This window comes from Malus sylvestris, chromosome 6, assembly GCF_916048215.2.
Source record: "Malus sylvestris chromosome 6, drMalSylv7.2, whole genome shotgun sequence".
Classification (NCBI taxonomy): domain Eukaryota; kingdom Viridiplantae; phylum Streptophyta; class Magnoliopsida; order Rosales; family Rosaceae; genus Malus; species Malus sylvestris.
The window spans coordinates 27295883-27314989 of record NC_062265.1 but is presented as its reverse complement, the minus strand read 5'-3'; the positions used below and the strand labels follow the sequence as shown (position 1 = coordinate 27314989).

Below are 19107 nucleotides of genomic sequence, written 5' to 3'. Positions count from 1 at the left end.
GTGGGTCCAAACTCTTTGTCAGTAGGAGAAGAAAGGTTTCTTCATCGAGATTTTTCTGGTGAAATGGTTTCTTCATAGATATTAGAGAGTAGGCTGAAAATTACTCGTCATGCGTCGCCTTACCCACCTTCCTTTTTAGAGGAAAGCAACTGGTATGAAACGTGTTCAACGTAGTCGTACTATATTATTTGATTAAGATGTCACATAACGCTCGCTTGAGAGAGATTCTTTTAGTATGCAATCGTAGCATCTTAAACCAATAAACGTCAAATTACATTAATTTTGTTAATTTAAAATGACACGGTAATGTATCAAAGAACGTAAAGTAATTCCATTTCCTTCTCTACCTCCCATCACCTCGAAGAAAAAACAATTCTGAAGTGTAGTTTTCAGTTGTCGGCACCATGGCGTGCCATGCTACCATGAAGTCATATTGATTTTGTCACCAATCTCAAAGTACATCATCTACACGAACATGATTGACACATTTATACGAAAATCTTGACGGACCCCAACAGGATTATCTTCAGTTTTTTTATGAGAATTTTGAAAATTCGTAAATCGTGTCCGTTTATCGTACATCGTATAATATGTTTTTGTCAGGTACGGTTTGTGTTGAATTTTAAATAAAAATATTTAAAATAATTTTTGACTGCACAATATACGATGACCGAACACGATTTACAAATTCTTAAAATCCTCACAAAGAAGATTTGGCGAGATTCCGGATTTAGACAGACAGCATAGGATTCGTGAGTCACATAAAATTTTGTGTGTCAAGTTTCGTCGTGAATTCTAGAGCCGGTACAAGATGTCATTTCACTAATTAGCAAATGCTAAATTTTTTAACATAAAAAATGTATATTAGCTAGCTCGACGTCGACATGCTCATATTATCCGTCATATGTGGACAACTCAATTTCGGAATTTCTTGCTTACTATTTGTTTTTAGGGCCAAAATCTTTGAAATCTGAGGAATATGTTATGAAGGACATAGAGAATGAGATAGGAATAAACCACCAGTATACTGTGTAATTTTTATTTTATTTTCATTTTAAAGATCCAACGTCTAAATTTGTGTCATGACACCTCCTTTTAAAATTCTTTATTTTCGGAAATTGTTATCTGTATTTTGGAGATTTAATTGGACACTACTCACGAGTGTATTTTTCTTTCTAAGTTTGGAGTGTACAATAAAAATTTTGGAGTGCTAATAACACCGAAAGATTTATAGTTTTTTTTTTTGTACAAACGATATGATAATCTAAGACTAAATATATTTAAAAAGGGAGATTCAAACACAAAAAATCTGGTGCAAAGTGCATGCTCTTAATCAGTTGAGTTACAACCAACTTAGAAACAAGTGAAAATATTTGATATGCAATTTATGAAAATATTGATGTATATATTGATATCGGTTGCCTTCTACTGAAATTATAAAAAATTTGCAATGGGGTGGGTATATCAACTTATTCAGATTTAGTTGATATTCATTGAGTTTCCTAAATTTTGCCGACATAGGGTGAAGTTTGCATTTCACCCCTTTTCATATCGACAAAAATATCAACAATTTCGTGGATATTTTAAACACGGCTTGCAAAAGGTTTTTAATTTTTGAAGGATAAAAAACAAAAAAGTGGTTTTAGTTTTAACAATGCCTTCAAAATAGATGTTGTTCATACATTCTTAATTGGAATCGTTTTTCTCCACTTATGTTTCATACCATTCTAAACCTAGTTAATATTCTTTTGCAATTATAAGGATTGGTGATTGTTGAATTGACCGAGCCACGTTCATACCCATGGCTCTATACCATGCATGAAATTTGTAATTCAAGTAATAGAGAGCGTTATTACTGTATTCAAAGTTTTACCATCTTTCAACTAATATCGTTTGTATAAGAAAAGAAAAATAACTAGTTGTGGTCTCTGAAGCTATGGTTGAGTGCATCCTATTCGATATTTGTAAACTAGCTTCTCGAATGGATGCCATTGAGTTTACCTTTGTGCCCCACACTTGCAATCACTCGGTGGCTTTGTATGTCAATCAGAAGAGGGGTTATCTCATAGATGAGGGTTATTGTTTCCTGATTTTCTATTTAATATTCTAACTATCGATGTAAATATTGCTATTCGACTTGATTAATAACTCCCTTCTATTGTTTGATAAAATAATAAATAAATAAAAATATGGATACCACGAATACACATTTCAAACCAATCACGTAACATGTTATTCGGAACAAAGCTCGAGTCTTTAATATGGGAAGGTACACAAACTATTTAGGTTTCTTGGACTCAAAGCCCCATGTATAACACCTGAATTAATATAAACATTGGCTGATCATATTTTTGTATCCATACATGCATCATGCATGGTCTATGTACACTTCGCATGATATACCTTAATAACCCTTAGAAATTCTGATCAATAAATATATGTGATCATAGTTCTCCATTTTTTTCACTGGATTTTGTGCTTGGACGACCGAGGAGGTAGCTATATATTAGGGCACTCGCCATGCCAAGAAACCCAAAGCAAGTTTTTAACCAATATGCAGGTAATTATAATTCAGTAATTTTACCCAACAAGGTGAAATTTTTTTGAGTTATCATCATTCACTGTGATCACGACCAGCAGTTTGGAACTATTCACAGCTTTACGTGAACAATTTACTGCAGGAGTGGGACTAAAAGCACTGTCGTGCATTTTGGAGGAAGCAAGTGCTGTATATTCACAAATTCACAGCAGGTTTCGATTTGAATTTTCCCGAACAGTAGTTTTGCTGCAGGAGCTGGACTGAAGGAGCTATTGTGCACTGTGGAGGAAGCAAAGACGAATCATATTGTTTCAAGGGAGTTGTTACTAATTCCCATGTTTACAGGCATGTAATCCACAACTTATCTTGTAACGCTGTGTGACAGAGACTAACATGTTTTGTTATGAATCCACTCAAATTAGTTCGTATGTGCAATGAATCAATGATCAATTTGAATGTGTGCATCCCATGTGCAGGAGAGAAAATTTCTTTAACATATACTCTGTATTATCGGGTTCAACTTTCATGTTACGTAGCGTTAAATATTATGAGCATTAGATGATTTGAATTTACTGGACTGCAATAAAAACAATAATTTAGACCAATTTAGATCATCAAATACTTGTAGCATTTAATGCTATAACATGAAAGACTTTCTTCTATGATCGTCAGTTTCCAATGGAAAAAATAAATGGGACAATAAATGGATGTGACCAAACATTATTGGTTTTTGTTTACATGTGAGTTTTTGGAGAAAATCTTGCATGCCAAATATGAGTGTATTCATGCATCTGCATATCTCATTAAATGTTTTATGCGAAATAAATTTTAGTGGGGTTGCCTAACACAGAAAATTGGTTGCGCGGTTCAAAAATTGTACTTACGTGAAGTCGGATACTACGTAAATATTTTTTATGTGACAATTCCTAGTTATCCAGCTGGTCAAGCTATCCTTGTTCTTCTTGTATCTGTTTCCACAGTGTCAAGAAAAATCTCTTGCCTTTGAAAAGGATCTGTCACACAGACACGTGATGAGAGATACATACACACTTATAAAGCGGATGACATGACAAATCTCTCCAATTCGTCGGCCCCAGCAAACGGTTTGGGCTACCAAAATCTTACGGGTAACTTCATACGAACCCAAAAATGGGGCCCAATCTAAGACGAATGAAAAGGCCCAATCCAAGTTGGGTCAAAATAAAGCGAAAAAAGTCCCAATATATGCCTCGAAAATCAAAATTCCCGAAGTTCAATCGGAAGCCCCTCGTCACTGTCCTTCTGTGCAATTCAAATTCTCAGTTTTTCTAGGGTTTCGCTTCGGAGGCCACTCGTCACTGTTCTGTGCAATTCAAATTCTCAGTTTTTCTAGGGTTTCTCTCTCTCTCTCTCTCTCTCTCTCTCCTCTGAAGTTTTCGAGTTAGAAATGTGGACTTTATTTTGTTGATTTTCAAAATTTCAGGTTGTGTTTGGGAATGGATGGCGAGGAGTTGACTGAGCAGGAGACTGCACTTTACGATCGCCAAATTAGGGTTTGGGGCGCTGGTGCCCAAAGAAGGTAAGCATTTTTTTTTATATGTATTTCATGAATAATTGTTATGAATTAATTTTTTTTTTCTTCAGAATTTTTAGCTACTGTTTGCCTTGAACTTTTCCCCCCTATTTTTTTAGGCTTAGCAAAGCTCATGTATTGGTCTGTGGAATTACTGGAACTATTGCCGAGGTAAATTCAACACCTTTACACACACACACACACACACACACACACATATATATATATTTGTCTTTGGGTGGTGATGTTTGTTACCTTGTTATTCTCTTGTGGGTAGTTTTGCAAGAACATTGTCCTAGCCGGAGTTGGTAGTTTGACACTGGTGGATGATCGGGTAGTGACCGAAGACGCACTTTCTGCCAACTTTTTGATACCTTCTGATGAAAATGTGTATGCTGGGAAAACTCTGACTGAGCTTTGCCGTGATTCTCTGAAAGATTTCAATCCAATGGTTCGTGTTTCTGTTGAAAAAGGTTGCCCTCTAATGCCACTGTTTCCCGATATTATTGGTTCGCCGTTATTGCAATCCAATGGTTAATAGTGTAGCTCAACATCTTGTTTGAGTTGCATGACTTTGAAATTTTATCCCACTTAAGGCTGACTAGTTAAATAATGCTTTGTAATAAGTCGTCCAAGTTAAGCGAGAACAGAAATTAAGAATATACTTCATCTTGATCTCACAGGTGACTTGTCAAGCTTTGGGTCAGAGTTCTATGGTAAATTTGATGTCGTAGTTGTCAGCTGTTGCTCCTTCACAACTAAGGTACTACATATACCCTTTCTCTTTGATGTTTAATTTTAACTTCTTGAAACATCCGTTGTTAATGAATTCATATTCTTATTTTCCATCTCAATTCTTCTTTTGCAGAAATTGATCAATGAAAAATGCCGAAAGTCCTCGAAGCGTGTAGCGTTTTATACAGTTGATTGTAGAGATTCCTGTGGTGAAATATTTGTTGATCTGCAACACCATAAATATTCGAAGGTGATCATCTTATTTGATTTCTCAGACTTTTCTAATGTCATTATTTTTAGTTGCTCAGTTTTATTGTTCATTTTATGTCTAATGAGTTGATAGAATCATTGCTAGAACTTCAAGAAGGTTTCTAAGGGCTATGAAATTTTAGATTGCATGTACATGGAGAAGTATAGCATTGCCAGCCTATATTCTCTACCTGTAACGACAGAAGCATGAGTAAATTTTTTCTTGTTTTTCTTGACAGAAAAAAAATGAGGAAACAATCGAATGCGAACTACATTATCCAAGCTTTGAGGTATGACTAGTTGGTCAATGTTCTTTCTTATGATGTTCTTTTAGATTTCATATCATGCTCATGCCTACCTCCCATCTGGCGATAATTAAGTATAGGACCTTCTTAGAAGATTGATCAAATTAAGACCACAAGATTAATATTTTCCGGTGGTATTAACCCTTGTTCATACAACATGTATTTAGGATTGCCATCTGTCTAATATAGCTTATTATATTGACCAATGTCCCATAAGGTAACGATAATTTGTTTTTATGTAAATTGTGCTGTAGTGTGCATCGTAATTATTTAGCGTACTAATCGTGACATATAATATGGAACTTACATTACAGGAATCAATTTCGGTACCTTGGAAATCATTTCCCAGGAGATTCTCAAAGCAATACTTTGCTATGCGAGGTGTGTTTAATTATTGTTATTTAATTATTTTTACTTGTTATGAAAGAAGTTGTGTAAAAGAAATATAACAATACAATAAGAGGTAGGTAAGAAAACTCTTTGTTTTACTAAAGGGAAGCGGGATGGTGCCTTGGAGACTACTTCCATGAAGTTTTCAAAGCTATAATTTGCTATATGAGAAGTGAAATTATTACATTTAAAAAGAATTATGATTACCAAAATGGTGAAGATAAAGAGGATTAACTTTGAACTTGAACAGAGATCAATGTTTTATTGAAGGGATGAGTGATGCAGATATCATTTTAATACCACCGGAATGCCTCATTCATAGGGTGCATTGTATTTGCTGCTTTCTTATTAGTCTCACTTTGATGTTGCGGTTCTACTTCTACTACACCTTGTACAAATTGGTTAACGTTAAATGATTTTGAATTTTCCCATTAAGAAGATTTTTCCCTTAATCCATTATAAATCTTGTGTGAATAGGTTACCATCCGTTTATAAATAGACTGACCAAGACTATCCTCACCTTTCTTGCAGTAATTGAAAGGTTTGAAGAAGCCGAGCAACGTAAACCTGGAGAGTTATCGATTGCAGATCTTCCTGCTGTTCTGAAGCTGAAAAAAGAACTGTGTGAAGCACAGGTATGGGTACTTAGAATTGTTATTGTTTGTGTGTTGTGCATTTTCTTATGCTTGCTTTCGTGACAAATTTGCAGTCACTGAATGAGTCTCATATTCCAAATGCGCTCCTGGAAAGATTGGTGACGGATACAAGAGAGTTTCCTCCGGTTTGTCCCATCATTGGAGGGATTCTTGGGCAGGTGCTGCGCCTATCCATTTTCTTTCCCATAAAAAATTACAGTGGAAGTGTTGGTTACCTTATATTGACATCTTGTTATTTAACTTCTCAGGAGGTAATTAAGACAATATCAGAGAAAGGAGACCCTGTCAAGAATTTCTTCTTCTTCGATGCTATGGATGGAAAGGGCATAATCGAGGACGTATCAGGGAACCCTTGAAGCCTTGCAGAGGAAAAGCTTTGATATTTCAAAGAGCATGGGAAGTACGAGACTACCTAATTGCAATCATACAGCAACAGGTTGTTAGTGATACTGTGATAGAATTTTAAGAGAGTTGACCCCTTTTCATGGATACTGATCTTGCGTATAACGTAGTTTCAAACGTATTCTACGTTGAATGATTCGGATGTATGTTTTCACTTGTTTGTTTATTTGATTAGCCAAATTTTCAGACCCTACAAAGTCGAGTCGATGGAGCGTAGCTTTTTTGGTGCTGTAGCTTTTGAAGGGAAAATTGAAAATTCAAGAGTGGAGCTATATAGAATGAGGGTAGGGACCTGGAGTTAGTCATCAGGAATCAGGTCATATGGGTAGTGGGGATATGGAAGGAGCAATCAATTGTGTATGGTAAAGTTAAAGAAGGAAAAGGGAATGAAAAAGTTAATATCATTATAGCTGCTTATTGATTCCATGAACAAAATAATAAAAGGAAGTTTTAACGAAAAGCTCACGGTACTGTTCACTTTAACGAAAAATCACATTTTTACACTAAAAAGTCAAACCTGGTACTATTCACTTTATCTTTTATTTTGTCCTTATCATTAAAATTCAAAGTTTTCAATCTCTTTTTATTAATTTTCCTTTATAATAAAAATCGGCTTTTTGGACTTTTTTTATGTTTTCATTTTCTTTTAAGATCATTAGGATCATGATTGTTATAAAGTGAAATTAGGATCATTGTTACATTTGATGGAAATTCACATGTTTTTGCATGAGTGAATGATTGAGATTTAACTAAAAATGTGCGGTGAGACAAAACTCTCAATTTTGAATAACAATTTTCTTGTGAATTTGATCACGAAAAACTGTTTTTTTTTTTTTTTTTTTTTTTTTTGGAAAAACACGAAAAATTGTTTGGTTAAGAATATTACTGTAAGCCTGTAACAAATTTTCATCATCAAATTCACAAGAAAATTGCTATTCAAAATCGAGAGTTTTTCGTGATCAAGCAACTGCTATTCAAAAAGACTATTTTAAAAAGATTTAACTAGCAGTTGTTATTGACATTTTAGAAAGACTATTTTTGCACTAGCGTGATTTACTTCCAAACTAAAAATCTTTTGTTTCTATATTTTTGAGAAATGTTTCCTCTTTTTCACGAAAGGAGAATTTTTTTTCGTTTTTTGATAACTGAGCAGGAATCCAACTTGGGATGCCCTCTGCTACTTGAGCAAGAGCTAACAGCCTAACCGTGGTTTTTTTTTATTTTTATTTTTTTTATTTTTATTTTTTATAAATATTTTTTACAAATGATATTATCTACATTAAAAGCGTGAGTGAGATAAATCTCACAATGGACTGCAATAAAAGTAATTAAAAGCAAAAAAGAAAACGACGGAAAGAATCGGATCCTAAGACCACAAAAGGGAAGCTGTAAAACCTGATTAGTGATTTAACGGTCCAGATTAACAGTAGTGTACTGTAAGATCAAAACTCACAAATGATAATTAGAACGTGGGCAGTTCTCATCCAAGTTAAATCATTTTTGACCGACTTTTAAATTCAAAATTAACCCACCAAATTCTCTCTAATCCAGATTATCCCTTCACACTAATCAATCAAAAGGATTCAAAAACAAAACAATTTATAATTTTCAGCGGACCCCACCATGAAGGAAGACCCCACCATGAAAACTCACCAAGCAGAAGAAAAAGAGGAGAGATTAGAGGCCAAACTGCAGAAGCAGTTCATGAGTCTGCAGCAGGACTGGGACTCTTACAAAAACTCAAACCCTAAAACCAAGAGAAGACACTCAACAAATTACTCCTCAAAGTTTTCAATGGTGAAAAATCTTGACCAACTGCTTGATTCTTCTCCAAGGCATCTCATGTGTTCACTTCAACATCATAGGGTTTCTCCTTCTGAGGGAGGAGAGTGGAAGGTGACGAGTAATGATTGGGCGGTGGAGGAGATAAGGAGAGAGAGAAGGGCTGCCATTGAGAGCGGCAGGTTGAAGGGGAGGAGGCTTTTCGAGGCGGAGGATTGCGAAAGGGAGATGGGTTTTGGAGGAAAAGAGGAGGGGACATGGTGTGGTGGTTGGAATAATGGTTTGGCTCAAGAGAGTGAGGTGAGATCAGTGTCTTTTGATGGTAGTTCTGATGGTGAGGATGGTGACGATGAGTCCGGTAAGAGCAAAGAGATTGGCGTTTGTTTTCAGCGGTGCTCAAGAGCGAAATCTTTGGGTTCTTCTTCTTCTTTGGCTGATGAGAATTTGAAGATGGAGGAAGGAGTGAAAAAGGTTGATAGAAATGAAGGTGGTAATAATGGAGGAAGGTGCATTGTTATGGCGATGCGTGTGGTTGCTGTTGCTTCAATTGTATTTGGAATTTGCTTTATCAGAGGCTTTGCTGGATATGGAAATGAAAACGAGGTGATACTAGTCCCAACATGATGTTGTGTCTCTCAATCATCTTGGTTTTTCTGACGAGCGATATTCTAAACTACTATTATCTATGGGGAGGGAGAATCAAATTTAGCTGCAAAGGGTGCACACAATGCTCTGGCCAACTGGTCTAACCATCATTTGGTCTCTCAATCATCTTAGTTCGTTTTCGCTATTTTGTTTGATCGTCTTCTCCATGGATGTCGATGAGCCTTTGTTTTTTTTTCTTTTTCCAATCACTATTATGAAGTGAATTTTCATATCTTTTTTTAGCAGTCGTGTAGTGAAAATAATACTTAGAATCCAGAAAATGGTAATTTTCTAAAGTAGAGTGAGCAGATTTATCTTATAAAGTAAATTTGAGCATAAAAACAAGGGTCCTTAAAAACGATCTTCATTGGAAGACCCTACAAACTATATGTTACATGGTGGAAATATCTCCAGAAGCTTTAATTATTAGGCACAGTAGATGCTTGCATATGCCTAATTATCTGCTCAAGATTTTCGGCAGAATACTCATCAATCCGATGCGTATGGATTCCATCGTATGTCGTTACCACAATCCCTTCGTCCTTCGAAAGGCGTTGGATTTGTTTCTTCACCATGCACCCTTGATGCGTACACTTATAGTAACTTCTGCATAAATAGTCAAACAAAAATCCAGTTACAGGCAGAACAAGACGAAGAACACATAATAAAGAATTAAGGAATTTTCAAGCATTAGGTAAACCATTTAACTAGAGTACTTTCGTAACCGAAAAATAGTACGAACTAGACGTTTTTTTTTACCATTTTAGGTATAAAATCTACAAATATAATATCCAGTATATTCCGTACTAGAGCAAATATAAAGAACCAAGATATCAAAAAACCTGATAAATTCAGGTTATAATACCAAATTCCCAAGAAAATTCAAAATTAAAAAATTATTTGATAATAGCCAGGAGATAGTGCTACTAACCTAGGAAACTTATTGTTCTTAACAACTTTTTGCCCGTATTTTCGCCACCGGTACCCGTCGTCAAGTATGTCAACCTGGCTCCTTGTTTGAAATGCATATTTCTGCTTCTTGTTCACCTTATCACCTTCTTTTCTTCCTGACTTCATCATGCCTGCATTTCTGTCACCGAGACAAAGTGGAAAACTTGACTGACTCGATGAAAAAACAGGAGAAGCTGATGAGGATGCTGATGAACCAAGGAAGAATATTTGGTTGTTGTGATCCATCTGAGAGGAAAATTTATGACTAGAAGTGTAGTGTATACGTATTTATTCTGACATTAAAACGTGAAACATGTAGAACACTGTGGGCGGCTCAGTGGCCAGAGCCAACGTACATTGTCACTAAAATATGAAGGAAAGTTATGTCGGCACGTATTCTTTTATGTCATACTCAAATGGTGTTTTTGTCACGCGTGTAATTTTTCTTTCTGATTGTAACATCCCACATCATTCAGGGAAGTGGATCCTGTAAGCCTTATATGTATATTTTCATCTTTTCCTAGCACGAGACCTTTTGGGAGTTCACTGGTTTCGGGTTCTATCGGAACTCCGAAGTTAAGCGAGTTCGCGCTAGAGCAATCCCAAGATGGGTGACCTACTAAAAAGTTTTCGTGTGAGTTCCCAGAAACAAAACTGTGAGGGCGTGGCCGGAGCCCAAAGCGGATAATATCGTGCTACGGCAGAGTCGAGCCCGGGATGTGGTGGGACCCGGGCTGGGATGTAACAATACCAACATTAAGGAATTTGAATATGATATGTTATGTAACTTATGGTCATAAAATTCCTCACCCTCAAACCCTAGTCATTATCTTGGATAGGGACCAAGTAAAAGTTTAATTTCACTTGGTTGTCACATGAGATTGGAAAGCTAAAAATCCATGTTGCATGAGAATTTTGGGCAATTCTTAAGAGAATGGAATTGTTCTTAACTCAGCAGTAAAGTAAAGAAATATTACTTCCGCGGTGAAAATGAAGAGTAAGAGAAACTTTAGACCAATCTAAACAACCATCACCAGCCCACCTGTAAAAAAGATTGCTACATTAGATGCTAACAAGGAAAGAGATATTCGCACTCCTCTTAGATGAGAATTTAATTTTCAGTATGTCGGAATCACGGTTTGATATATCAAGTGTAATAATCTAATTGGTTGGACACTTGAAAAAAAAAATTTCAAACAATTGTATTATGACGCTTCGTGTACCGATACGTGTTTCCGACACACTGCAAAAAAAAAAAAAAAATCTCTTAAAGAATCGAGGTACAAATAACGGATTGAGTAGATCGAGGAGAAGAAAACTAGAGTGTGAAGTCATAGTCTTAAATAATTATGAAAATTTCTAACCACGCACGAAGGTATGCTCTTTCAGCTGAAACAACTTTGTAAGAACAATTTTAGTACAATAAAATGAGAAATATGAAAATCACTACCTTACTAATGCAGTAAAAGTTCATAACAACTCAATAGTAAATTTGGCAATTTGGATGATTTTTCATATAAAACCATTTGATTGAGCCAAGTTAGTTGGCTGTTTGTGGTGGTGGGTTGAGCTCATTCGAGGCTTCAATCCAAGTAACCATGGCATCCCCAAGCTTCTCAAAGTAGGGATCAAGAGGGCCAAGCTTTTCGTTGACCTTGTTGGCAAGCTCAATGCAGCAATCTTGGACAGTTTTGCACTCTTTTGGGAGCACAATCTGTTGGAAAAATGGAATCATATCTTCCTGCCAGTAAATCCCCTTGTACTCTTTCTTCAAGTTCACGAGTGGATTGCTCGCCTTGCTATGCCATGGCAGTCCTGTCTTAACCCCTAGACCTAAATGGTCACATATCACCTAAAAAAGAAACATATATCATTGTCCAAGGTCTTATGCAAATGGATGTATGTCACATAATGACGTCAAAATGGCTAATGAAAATAATGCTAAGATCAGTCGTCCGTTCACGCCTAGGTGACTGAGAGTTTTTGAAGCATAAAAAGACTTATATGCATTAATGGCTCACATTCAACCACGCTTGTGTGGCCTCTAAAAGCCTAGAATTCCTCCAAACTGTTGGCGTGAGTCAACCATTTAGTTTAGGAATGTAATCCTATAATTGATTCCTTGTATAATTGAGATTCTTATTTCCTGTTATGTGAGATATTGTACAACTATATATTTACCTCATAGAGAGAAGAATAAACACACAATTCAAACCCTAAACACTTTTATCTTGCATCATAGCAGGTTTCAGCCTGTCTCTTCCTCTAAACCCTAAGTTCACCCACTGCTGACTCTAGGATTCCATTGTTGGCTGCTGTCTGCAACCAGCAACCAGAATTCAAGTTCAAAAGGATTCGAAGCAAGAAACCTCACTTTATCACAATCCAAAAAGGAAAAAAAAACCACTAGATTCAAAGGCTTCGAAGTAAGAAACCTTTCCGGCAATCCAAGTCCTAAACCCAGAATATCAAAATTGAAACCAACAACTTCCTGCTTTAATGGCAGATAGCCAAGTCATGTTCTCCCTCGTGGGATCGATGCCCACCTCATACGCGTCTGTCAAGAGCTCTGTTGCACCGCATGGAGGAAACTCGAAAAATGGGCTGCTAAGTTTTGAAGCCCAAAACAATTCAAATCCACCAGCAGGTACTGGTGTTAGCAACATTGATGGAACCGACCCACTTAACCCACCAACGAAAAACCACCAGGAATTAGACCCCGAGCCAAACAATCTGGGCCCGTAGCTTTCATTATTGAATTTGATTTCGTCCCAAGAACAATCCGATGATCCAAGTAAAATTGGCACTGCATTCACAACATCCACTAAACGAGATTCTGGTTGGATAATTGACTCCGGGGCTACGGATCATATGACATATGATGAATCCTTGTTTCACCACTTAACCGTGCCAACCAAGGAGAATCTTATCATAGCAAACGATGAAATTGCTCCAGTTACAGGAGCGGGTTCCATCGCACTTACTCCCTCTCTATCTCTGCATAACACTTTTCTTGTTCCTTCATTGTCGATTCTGTTGGTCAAGTTACGGAACAAATAGACTGTGTTTTGTACTCATGTTTCCCACTTTTTGCCTACTACAGAATATCCAGACACGGGTGATCTTTGGACGTGGTACTAAGAGGAGAGGGTTATATTATGTGGATAATGTGGTATCGGGCCGAGTCAACCAAGTGAGCAGTGGTCACAACAACAAGGTTAAGAGAATCTGGTTATGGCATCGTCGACTAGGACATGCATCTTTTGGTTATTAAGAAAATTACTTCCGTCTTTATTTAATGGCGTTTAAGACTCTGATTTTCAGTATCAGGATTGCATTCTTGCAAAAAGTCATCGTACTTCTTACCATTTGAGTCTCAATAAAAGATCAGTGCCCTTTGAGTTAATTCACTTCGATGTATGAGGTCTTTCACCAATAGCGACGGGCCACGATATTCGGTGGTTTGTTACCTTTGTAGATGATTGCACCAAAATGACTTGGCTCTATACCATGAAACATAAGAGTGACGTTGGGCAAATTTTTCAAGAGTTTTATCGAATGATTGGAAATCAATTTTCTCTTCCTATCAAAGTCCTGAGATCCGATAATGGTGGAGAATATCTTAATTCTGAACTATCACAATTTTTCACAGAGCATGGCATACTTCATGAGACTACTTGTCCTCAAACTCCTCAACAAAATGGTGTGGCAGTATGTAAGGACAGACATATCTTGGAAACTACACGGGCTCTTCTAATTGAGGCTCATGCTTCTCATGCCTATTAGGCGGATGCAATTACGTATTCCATTTATCTTCTTAATCGAATGCCATCTCGAGTTCACAACTTCCAAACTCCCATGGAAGTCTTGACGAATTATGTCACTCTACCATCTTCTCTTCACTTATCACCTCACATATTTGGATGTGTGACTTATGTGCATCTTCACAAGAATCAACGGAGTAAATTAGATCCGTGTGCTATTCGTTGTGTATTTCTGGGAGTTAATAGCCAACAGAAGGGATATCGATGTTACCATTCACCTACTAAGCATTTCTATGTCACCATAGATGTCACGTTTTCTGAAACCGAGATGTTTTTCATCTCTAATTAAACCCACGGTACTCTTCAAGGGGAGTTGAATATAGTAAAGACAAAGATTACAGTTGGTTTGATGTTCCACATGAACGAGACAGTTGGCATGGTCCTAGTAATACAGGCGAGATCGAGACTGAAGACTTAGGTGTTATGAGCAACCTACATGATCGTGCCTTACTAGCGGGTCGTGATACAACAAGCCAAAGCCTAGTGGATCTTGATTGTGAAACCCCTGACCAAGAGATAGCTCATGCAGCGTCAAATAGTAGGCCTACACCATTTATGGAATCAGTAGAAGGTAATGCCGCGAGTGATACTGAGACTGTGCAAACAGAAAATAACCCTCATTCTCCTCCACTAGTACACGCTCATGTCCCTATGGATATCCAAGAGGTACGTTCTCATACTCCAGATATTGTTGAAAATTCCTATACTTTACCTCCTAGGCAAAACCATGGGAAACCACCATGATAGGTTTTCTCCGGAAGGAAAAGTGAGATATTCAATTGCACAGTATGTGTCCACTCATCGACTATCACCCAAGTACCAAGCCATGGTGAATCAAATGGTGGGGAATAAAATTCCAACAAAAGTGGAAGAGGCTTTGCGAGATCCCCATTGGGTAGAAGCCAAGAGAGTAGAAATGGAAGCCTTACAAAGAAACGGAACGTGGAATGTAGTGTCACTACCACAAGGGAAGAGACCAGTGGGATGTAAATGGGTGTTCACCATAAAGCACAAGGCGGATGGATCCATTGACAGATACAAGGCAAGATTGGTAGCTAAAGGGTACACACAAACATGTGGGGTTGACTACCAAGAAACATTTGCTCCGGTCGCAAAAAATGAATACTTTTCGAGTCATTTAATCTTTAGCAGCTAACCTAGACTGGCCTTTGAAACAGTTCGATGTGAAGAATGCTTTCTTACATGGAAATCTAGAAGAAGAAGTATACATGGATCTTCCACCATGATATGAAACACCGAATGAAGCAGGGAAAGTATGTAGACTCCGAAAGGCTCTCTACGGACTCAAACAATCACGCAGAGCATGGTTTGGAAGGTTCACTGAAGCAATGAAAAAGTACGGCTATAAACAGGGAAATGCGGACCATACCATCAAACACATGGGAGGTAAAGTTACTTTGTTGATTATCTATGTGGATGATATGGTAGTTACTGGTGATGACACAGAAGAGATAAAAAGGCTGCAGGGGTATCTTTCATTATAATTTGAGATGAAGGATCTAAAAGGCTTGAAATACTTCTTGGGCATTGAAGTTGCTCATTCTCGTGATGGTATTTACTTGTCTCAGCGGAAGTATGTTCTTGATCTTCTCTCTGAAACTGGAATGTTGGCTTGTAAGCCAATTGAAACTCCCATTGTGCAGAATCATCACCTGGCGATATACCATGATCAAGTCCCTACCAATAAAGAAAGATATCAGAGATTAGTAGGACGATTGATTTTCTTATGACTTACACATCCGGACATTGCGTATGCAGTTAGTGTTGTAAGTCAATTCATGCATGCTCCTAGTTAGGATCACATGGCAGCAGTGATGCGTATACTGAGTTATCTGAAAGGTACACCGGGTAGAGGACTGATCTTCAGGAAGCATGGACATATGGAGGTAAAAGGGTATACTTATGCTGATTGGGCAGGAATCGTTGCTCCACATCAGGCTACATCACATTCGTAGCAGGAAATATGGTAACTTGGAGAAGCAAGAAGCAAAATGTAGTGGCTAGATCCACGGCCGAGGCAGAGTAAAGAGGGATGGCACATGGAATTTGTGAATTGTTATGGCTCAGGATTCTTCTCATTGAGATTGGGTTCAAGCCTCAGGGAGCTATGTTATTATATTGCGACAATCAAGCTGCGAGAGAAATAGCCAATAATCCCGTTCAGCATGATCGTACAAAGCATGTGTAGGTAGATAGACACTTCATCAAAGAGAAGTTAGATGTCAAATTGATTGATATTCCATACGTGAGGTCTGAAGAACAATTAGCAGATGTGTTAACTCATGCGGTTTTAGCAAGGGTGTTTCAAGACTCACTTGACAAGTTGGGCTTATGAGACATCTATGCACCAACTTGAGGGGGATTGTTAGTGTGAGTCAACCATTTAGTTTAGGAATGTAATCCTATAATTTATTACTTGTATAATTGGGATTCTTATTTCCTGTTATGTGAGATATTGTACAACTATATATTTACCTCCTAGAGAGAAGAATAAACACACAATTCAAACCCTAAACACTTTTATCTCAAACACTAATGCATGTTTATTTATTAATTATCAACGAGGAGTATAATTAAGAAGAAGAAGGTCATTCCAATTCCTAACTCCAACGTTTATTAACACACAAGAATTAGCAAGAAATATGTGAGTCCTACCTTAAATTCAGTTTTCATAATCTCCAAAAAAAAAATGGAAAAAAGGATCAAGTGTGTGAGTAGTTGATGCAGTTCACATTTTTTTACTTCCCATGTTTATGAGTTAAATTATTTGTTAAATAAACATGTCAAGATTCATCATTTAGTATTACAATTTAGTGATCTCTTCATTTACAAGTGAGATGTCTTGAGTTTAAAAAATTAAAACATATTTTTTATATTAATTTATTCTTCAACCCTGTTAATGTAAATATATCGTTTGTATAAATAAAAACATGTCAAAACTCAAAAGACTAAAATGAGATGGGATTGATTTACCTTGGCACACCAGCCAGCCCACATGTCATAATATCTACAAACGGGTTGGCCATCACCCATGAGCCCAAAGTACATGGCTGGGCCTATCAACGCCCTATTGAAAGCCAGGTTCATCCCACACATTTGGAAAAGGGTGCCTTTGGGGATCGTCATCACAGCATCCACATACCTACATGAGCTAAAAAAACTCAATCCTCAATTATTTTAAACCAAATCCAAAATCTAATCAGTAATGTTATTTAGACATAAAATCGATCAAAAGCATTGTTGATACACTTTTTTTTTTAAATAAGCCCTATTATTTTATGTTGGATTAATTCGTATTTAAAAATGCATCAATAATGTAGTTTTTTTTTTGTCAAATGATAGATTTTGTTAGATTAGATGTTAGATTAGCTACCGACAGAGTTTGAACTTATGCCGTCATGCAAGGGCTCAACACCTTTCTACCACTGTGGTAAATGGTCAATTGCCATCAACAATGTAATTAATTTTATGTCTCTAAAATCTAAATTAAATCTAAGAGATTGAAATATTTGAATGCATGAAAATGGATGGGTTATGGTAACCTGGTGTTGCGCTCAAGAGGCTTGACTAGCTGAGTTGGGGCATCATAGTCAGGGATATTGAGCCAAAGGCCCTGACAAATAGCAGTGGGCACACCTTCTCTTAAGCTAAACGGATACCCGCGAACAAAGTCTGCCCCGTTTGCAAACGGGTCGTAGAGAGTGTTGAAGAAAAATGGAGTTGAAGGTGTCAGCAGGTTCTTAATGTGCTGTGCCAAAGCATTTATCTGCTTCCCACTAGGCTCCTTCGCCACCTTTAATTCTCAACAACAAAAAAGTTAATACAATATATCGTTAAATGAATACAAACACGTCATTTGATAAATCACGGAGAGGAACATTGTTAAGGAGCGCAAGACTTACAAAGCAATCGTCATCGATGGTGAAGATGTAATTTTTCTTGGAAACCAAGAAACCGAAGCAATGACAAGCGGAGTCCTTGAAAGAAATGCAGCTAGCCTTGGGACCTAGGACCTTGTTCACATCCTTGCGGTTGTAGAGCTCGTAGTCGAAGCCATCAGGGATGGCGATGGTGTTGGAGGGGTCGCCATCTTGGACGATGATGAGGTGGTAGGCTGGAAGAAAGGCCTCCACATCTCCAAGAAATCAAGGTTTCTGATGGTTGGGATCACAATGTCTAGGTCATCTTTCAGATCACGCAGCTGCTCCATCTCTGAGAATATTTAGGCAAAAAGAAAGAGGTTTGATGGTCTGTAATTTTAATGGAGGGGATGGAGAATTTATAGTAGGGAGGAGCGTAGGGTTTGGTTGAAAAGGTGAATGAAAAGAGTGGAGGTTACATTAAACTCTTCAACCAGGCTAGTATGGTGGGAGCGTTTTCTATTTGTGCCTTTTAGGACATATATTTTCTCGTGACAATAGAAGTATATGAGTTACAACTGATAGGCAACCGTTAATGTTCGAGCTAACACGTGGCAATTCACTCCTTGAAAAAAAAAACACGAAATAAACTTGGCTGTAGATAAAAACTTGCATATATCATTTTTGTTACTGTGATGATATCCTATTACAAAATCACGTGGAGTTACCAATCGATGAAATATCAACATGTCATTCAACTATGTAATCAAACATGTTAATCACACGTGTATGGTTTTATGGTCAAACTAACTTATTATATGAAGAGAAAAACAAAGAAAAATGAATAAACACCTCGTTGCGTGCAACTTCTTTAGTTTAAAAAACCATGCACACATAATGGGTCTACAGTCTATAAACCCATGCTTGACTACTCTACCTCTTTCTCACATGGTCTACATACTTCGCTCGCTAATAAAGAAAAGACTCCTCTATACAATGGATTCTAAGATCATTATTTGAATTAATGGACAACTAAATAAGTTACGTTTTGCGTTAGAGAAGGAAAGCGCACCCCTAATTTCAGCTGATGAAGTTACTTGAGCTACTACACATATTATGGTACTATGAATCCAGTGCAAAAAAAAAGTTATAAAATCGATAAGTAAACACACATACGAATCCATTTACTTCAACGA

The 19107-nt window shown here is 37.1% G+C and overlaps 1 protein-coding gene and 2 pseudogenes across 1 annotated transcript; 1 reads left to right on the top strand and 2 right to left on the bottom strand.

Annotated features, from left to right (window-relative positions):
- The first annotated feature begins 3590 nt into the window (after positions 1-3590).
- On the top strand, positions 3591-7025 carry LOC126626890 (SUMO-activating enzyme subunit 1A-like; annotated as a pseudogene).
- A 2517-nt stretch (positions 7026-9542) lies between these two features.
- On the bottom strand, positions 9543-10480 carry LOC126626895 (probable WRKY transcription factor 75). The gene is made up of 2 exons (XM_050296297.1): positions 10187-10480; positions 9543-9861 (listed from the first exon to the last, which is right to left on the bottom strand). The coding sequence occupies exons 1-2, from the start codon at positions 10450-10452 to the stop codon at positions 9675-9677; spliced, it is 453 nt and encodes a 150-aa protein (XP_050152254.1). The 5' UTR covers positions 10453-10480; the 3' UTR covers positions 9543-9674.
- A 1065-nt stretch (positions 10481-11545) lies between these two features.
- LOC126625573 (UDP-arabinopyranose mutase 1-like) lies at positions 11546-18261 on the bottom strand (annotated as a pseudogene).
- Positions 18262-19107: the final 846 nt, after the last annotated feature.

Excerpts from the sequence above, each read along its gene's own strand:
- LOC126626895 (XM_050296297.1), bottom strand. The coding sequence starts at position 10,452 with ATGGATCACAACAACCAAATATTCTTCCTTGGTTCATCAGCATCCTCA. Across the intron at positions 9,862-10,186 it reads AAGAACAATAAGTTTCCTAG|AAGTTACTATAAGTGTACGC; the intron begins GTTAGTAGCACT and ends CTATTTATGCAG.